Below are 6,152 nucleotides of genomic sequence, written 5' to 3' on the forward strand. Positions count from 1 at the left end.
TATTCCCCCGTTTCCGAAGTTTTCTCTAGGGAGAAAACAAAATCCCCAAAAATCCCCGCCTAAATTCATCATTAGAATCCTTTGAAGATATTTTTGTGAAGATATTCAAGCTTTCTGAAGAACAAGCTTTATTATTATTATGATCATGTGAAGTGATGGATTTCAATTTTACGAGAAACAAGATTATGAAGCAGGCAAACATTTACTGACATTAATGAAAAATGTAGGTGGTATCTACTCTGTTTTTAGTCACACAACTAGAAATTGTACTGATTTTTTTTTTTCCTGAAATTTTCTTGAAGATTCTCAGAAGATTTAATTTGTCTTACAATAATGGTACTTTGCGTGTTAAGCTAGATGATTCTGAAACCCAAATTGATTAAAGTGAAGCTGAGGAACAAAAAAAAAAAATCCAGCTTGATTCTTTTTTCTTTCACTTTATTTGTTTTCGTCTTCATTAGTATCATTACTTCTCTCTCTCTCTCGATTGCTTCTGTCTCTCACTCTGGGTTTTTTCAATCAAGTCATTTCATGAATATTTTCTTATTTTTGGTAATAAAATCAGAACAAAGTATTTTATCACAAATTTCTCAATTGTTCTTATTCTCTTTTATTTGCAATCCTTTGAAGATCAGTAGCAACATCTGCATCATTCACAATAACAGCAGCAGCAGCAACATTGATGAATCCCAACTAACATAGAGTAGTGTTCTTCTCGTCTGATCAATTCCATTATTACAGGTCAGTTCAATTAGTATCAGTAGGAATCCGATTTTGTTTTCTTATTGTTTTCTCTCTCAAGTGATTTCAATTGAGAAATTTTTGTAACAAGGAATCACGATCAGCATTGGTCTAATAGATACAATTAAGATTTGATCATCATTCAGTAGTTTGAGGGAGATAAGGGGACAATGATTCTGATTCTTCAAAACAAAACAAAACAAAAAAATACTATTTTTTTTCCTGCTTCTTGTCTCTTTATCCTGTACTAGCTTGACACTGTATATGCATTTGGTTCATCTTTTTCTTCATCATTCATTGATTTTAGAGGGCTTTATTGACACACCCATGTTGTAATTTCATTTGGGGGTTTTCTCTAAATTCTTATTAGGGATTTTACTGATTTTAGATGTTTTGGGTTATTGAATTTTTTTTTTTTTTTTGTCAATTTTGGGTTGAATTGGAATTTGATTGAGATCTACTAGAATGTGGTTTGGTGTTTGTTAATTCTTCTCAATTATTGAAAGAATCATGCTAGAAATATTGAATTTGATTGATTAATATGATCATATCTCCAATTTTTCTATCCCAAATAAAAATAAAAGGGATGTTTTTTCCGGCAGAACCAGTCCGGTGACCTTGGGATTATTTCTTCTAATTTTTTTTTTTTTTTTTTTTTTGAAGATTGTCATTGTTTAAGTATTCTTTTTCTTTTTGCAGGGAATATTAATTTAGTGTTTTCTTATACCAAAGAAGAAGAGAAAAAGAAAAGAGAAAATGTTAACATGTATAGCTTGTTCAAAGCAACTAGTTGAAGACGATGAAGGCACCCGTGGCACTCCTAGTACGAAAGAAGCCGTCAAAAGCCTGACGTCGCAGGTTCGAATCTGAACTGAGCCTACTACCCCTCCCCCATATCTCTTTTCTTTTTCTTTTCTTTAAAATCTATTCAATTCAATCAATCTACTTCTCTGACTCTCTGTTTACATACAGTCTCTCTAATTTAATTTAACTTCTTCTCATGATAATAAGTTGTTCATTCATAACAATAACACCCCACAGCAGAGTGACCAGACTTGTCTCTAGTTTCTAGGATTTTTTGAGTCAAGGGGGACCAATAATCCTCCTTCCTCATTGTTCTTCAACTTTATTAAAGCAATATATTGATGCATATAAGGTACTAGTAACCCCCCACAGCTAAGGGCACCCCAAGAAAAGAGAAAGAAAACATCTTTAACCATTCAAATTGATGATTTCTAAATTTGGTTAAAAATCTAAAGACTGTTCATTTATCCAAGAAATGGGTCTGTTTACTTCAAAATAGTAGTAGTACAGTGCTGCAGTAGAGAGGAAAAGAAGGTAGACATTGTATATTTATTATGTTTACTGTCATACATAGTTGTTTTTAGGTCTGGAATTAGCTAAAGTCACATTTAATTCGTATGTCTCTAGGTTCTACCTAGTTTCGTATAACTCTTTTCTTTAAGAAACAAAGAGAGACTAATGACCACGCTTCTTTTTGGGTACTACAACTTTGATCATACGATTTTATTCACTAGACGTTTTACCAAGATTGCTAATTGGGTGTGCCAATTTGTTTGGGGTGTACCAGAATGAATTCAGAAAAGACAAAAAAAAAATAAAACTATTTGACACCCCCAAGTCAATTGATACTCCCATTAGCAGCACTGCATTTCACGATTGGATACCAGTCCTACCAAATGTTTATACCATTTCATCGATCCAACGGTTAGGATCGATGGAATCTTTTTGTCTTATATGAAACGGTATCAGCACTTAGTAGAACTGATATCCCCTTTATAAATCATGCTGCATTTTACTTAGGGTGATGAAAATCAAAATATATCCCGTCTTCATTTCAGTAAAAGTGATATTTTTAATTCTTGGAAAATAATGAAAGTATTACTTTTTCTGGGACATACAGTCAGATTAATTCTTGTTATTTTTCTTGAATATTACAAACTTGATATGTTTTGTCTAGTCCATGTCAAAACCGGGTACCTTGTAAAAAAGTAAAAAAAATCTTTGGCATTTTCTTGAAACAAGAACTGAACAAGGTGTGTTAAGGCACACCATTAACAGTTGTAATGAGTAGTTATCATCATTAATCAACATCGAATGCAACACCATATTTGGTTTCCTTATGTTCAACAATGTACGAGAATTATGGTCCACCACCTAGAGGAAAAATGTAGAGAGTGCGATATTGTCTTCCAAGTTGCAAATTTTTCATTTATTTATCTTGTCTGTGCGATCAGTAGTATATATTGTAGGTCAATTCCCTCATTAAATTTAGGGACCGCCAAATATGATTAGGAAACACTAATTATAATTGATATCAAAGTGCCGAGGAGGCGCAGAAATTACAACAAACAAAAAGATAAAGATAAAGCTACCCACAGCCACAATAAATGATTAGCACTAATTAGTATAGAACGTCCTGATTACTTTATGCTAAACAAATCGTGTTTAGTGTTTAATTTCGAAAAAGATAGGAGTTCTAGAAAGAAAGACAAGAAGCATGTATTTGAGAGAAGAAAGACTACCTGAAGGACCCATGCACGAATTCTTGTTCTTTTTTAGTAGACAATATGTAAACATCTTTTACAGCCTAACTTCAGACTTAAGGGGAAAAAAAAACTAAAAAGAAACCCCGGCCTAATTCTAATCCCATCATTAAGTCAAGTCCCACCACCATTAACTGATTCTAGTTTCAAATCCTGGCAATAATCACTGATCCTGTCTCTTTTTTTGACTACTTTACAGATCAAAGATATGGCGTTGAAAGTTTCGGGAGCTTATAAACAATGCAAGCCTTCCTCTAGTACTAGTACTTCAGGTAATTATAAAAAGGGGAACCAAAGGCAGTTTAAGGCGGATTATGACACGGTTTCGGAAGGAGTTAACTATCCTTACCTGAGAGGAGGAGGAAGTTCAAGTTCAACTCCTGCTTGGGATTTTCCACCTGTAAATAGAGATCATGCTTCTGACACAAGGTTCAAAGGAATGTCGGGTGATGGTAGGACTCGGTTAGACCAATCGGGCAACTTGGTTCTTGTAGACGATGAAGAACCTAAAGAATGGATGGCTCAAGTTGAACCGGGTGTTCACATCACCTTTCTTTCTTTACCTATGGGAGGAAATGATCTAAAACGAATTCGTTTCAGGTATCTTAAGACTTCTATACCATCTCTAGTAGCTTACTTGTTACTCAAAATTAAGCTAACTATTATGATATTCTAATAATTTGTAGCCGAGAGATGTTCAATAAATGGCAAGCACAACGATGGTGGGGAGAGAATTATGACAGGATCGTTGAACTCTATAATGTTCAGAGGTTTAGTCGGCAAGCTCTTCATACTCCTCCAAGATCTGAGGACGAGGTATTTTAATTTCTTGCACTTCATACAAGTTTCCATATATTGTAAACATAGTTTTTTAGTTCAATGACTTGGTCTAACATATTGAAACTTTGCAGAGAGATTCATCGTACTCAAGGATGGGATCAGCAGGAGAAAGTCCAATGACACAACCAATGGGCAAAGAATGGACGCCAAAGAATTCCTACAAATTCTCTGGACTTGGTGGTGGTGGTGGTAGTAAAGGATTCTTTCCATCTGGCGACCCACTGGATCAAGGTGGTGGAGGTAGCCAACATTATGGTGGTGCAGGTTCAAGTTATCATGGTGGAGTAGGATTCAAGGGAGAAGCATCATCAATTGACGCATCTCGTACAACAACTTCATCTAGAGATGAAGCTCCTTCTATTTCTATTAGCAATGCCAGTGATATGGAGTCAGAGTGGGTGGAACAGGATGAGCCTGGGGTATACATTACAATCAGACAACTTCCAGATGGTACGAGGGAGCTACGGCGTGTAAGATTCAGGTAATTACACACAATAACAACCTCCATTCTTTGGTATAATTCATATTCCCACTGCTAAGTCCTGGTCAATCACAATGACATTCTTATTTTGCTTACTACATATACTGTGCGTCTCTTTTGCAGCCGAGAAAAGTTTGGAGAAGTGCATGCGAAGTTGTGGTGGGAGGAAAACCGGGAAAGAATACAAGCACAATACCTTTAAAGTTTTCAATATTTTTTTTTACAAATGAAAAGCTAAAGGAGGAGAATATATCTCATTGAGAGGAAAAAATTTACAGCACAGGTTCATCATTTTTCTTATTCTTTTTTCATACTATCAATGAACACTTCATTACTTGAAATGAAGAGTTTCGCAATGTATTAATTCTTTTTTTTTTCCAACTTCAAGAATCATACCATTTTGTAAATTTTTATTGTTTCATTTCTTGATTTTGGGTTTTCACAATATGGTGTTGTCAATGTTAACTCCAAGTTGCAAGCTAAACAAACATCTTGTTCGAAATGAATGAACATGAATACTTTAGAGCTGAACATAGTTCATAACAATAATCTGATTATTAAGAAACTGCAAAGCGAAACATCTTGTTCGAAATGAATGAACAAGAATACTTTAGCGCTGAACATTGTTCATAACAACAATCTGATTATTAAGAAACTGCAAAGCAAAATGAAACGAAACAACTTTTTTTTTAGCAGTCACACGTTTGCTGACTGAATAATAGTACGTAGCAGGACCACCACGCTTGAAAGATCAACAGAGAGAGCAAAGTAGATTCTCAGCTCATGTCTACTGATCAGGGCAGGAGATCTACTAATAGCAATAGAAGCTGAAAGTGAAAGACGACCAATGGACTCAATTCCCTCTGTGATATTCTTGTTCAATAATAGAAATCCCTCTCAAAAGCAGACACTGTTGTATAGAACTCTATGATGCATATCAAAAGTTGGAAAAGAATGATGGCGTTGGTCACTTATTGACAAAACAATAATGGTAAACATGTCCAACGTCCTGTAACTAAATTGGTACACAACCAGAGTCCAAGTGCGACTCTCTGGACTCTGGAAATGTTTTGTCTCATTAAGTATATACAGTCTTAAGGTAATTTGGTGAAATGTCCTTATCGAGATCTTGTCTCCCATGCCCCTTTTCCTTGTCATTTTTCCATTGTTTGTCCCCTCACACGAGTTCCTGGGGAAAGTCTGACACTATTTTGATGTATTTGGCATTTCATAAACACTCTGCTGCATGCACAATGCGTTCAATAGTAAAAACAACTGACAGACAAAAAAGAGAAATCAATAGTGTGCGAGTGTGCAAGGAGGATCTTGATCGTCCACGGCATCTCTGTCATGTAGATGGTGCCCTTATGAGTTGAGTTAGCCCTTAGCCGTTAATCTAGCCTTTTTTTTTCTTTTTTTTAATGAAACATGTAATTTATTTAACCAACTAGAGATCAATCACGAGGGTATGTTATACTCATAGATTCATTTAACACAATTTGTGTAACTACTGAAAACCCAGT

General features: G+C 35.1%; 1 protein-coding gene across 3 annotated transcripts; it reads left to right on the forward strand.

Moving 5' to 3' along the window:
- On the forward strand, window positions 1-5,171 carry LOC113318855 (protein BREVIS RADIX-like). Of its 3 annotated transcripts, XM_026567127.1 has the most exons (7): window positions 1-223; window positions 631-741; window positions 1,441-1,599; window positions 3,508-3,908; window positions 3,995-4,124; window positions 4,220-4,629; window positions 4,753-5,171. In XM_026567127.1, the coding sequence occupies exons 3-7, from the start codon at window positions 1,498-1,500 to the stop codon at window positions 4,829-4,831; spliced, it is 1,122 nt and encodes a 373-aa protein (XP_026422912.1). In that variant the 5' UTR covers window positions 1-223; window positions 631-741; window positions 1,441-1,497; the 3' UTR covers window positions 4,832-5,171. The 3 variants fall into 3 exon arrangements, with proteins under 3 accessions (XP_026422912.1, XP_026422914.1, XP_026422913.1); XM_026567129.1 differs by lacking the exon at window positions 631-741; XM_026567128.1 differs by lacking the exon at window positions 1-223 and having other exon boundaries at window positions 510-741.
- The last annotated feature ends 981 nt before the right edge of the window (window positions 5,172-6,152 follow it).

Source organism: Papaver somniferum, chromosome 10 (assembly GCF_003573695.1).
Source record: "Papaver somniferum cultivar HN1 chromosome 10, ASM357369v1, whole genome shotgun sequence".
NCBI classification, from domain to species: Eukaryota; Viridiplantae; Streptophyta; class Magnoliopsida; order Ranunculales; family Papaveraceae; genus Papaver; species Papaver somniferum.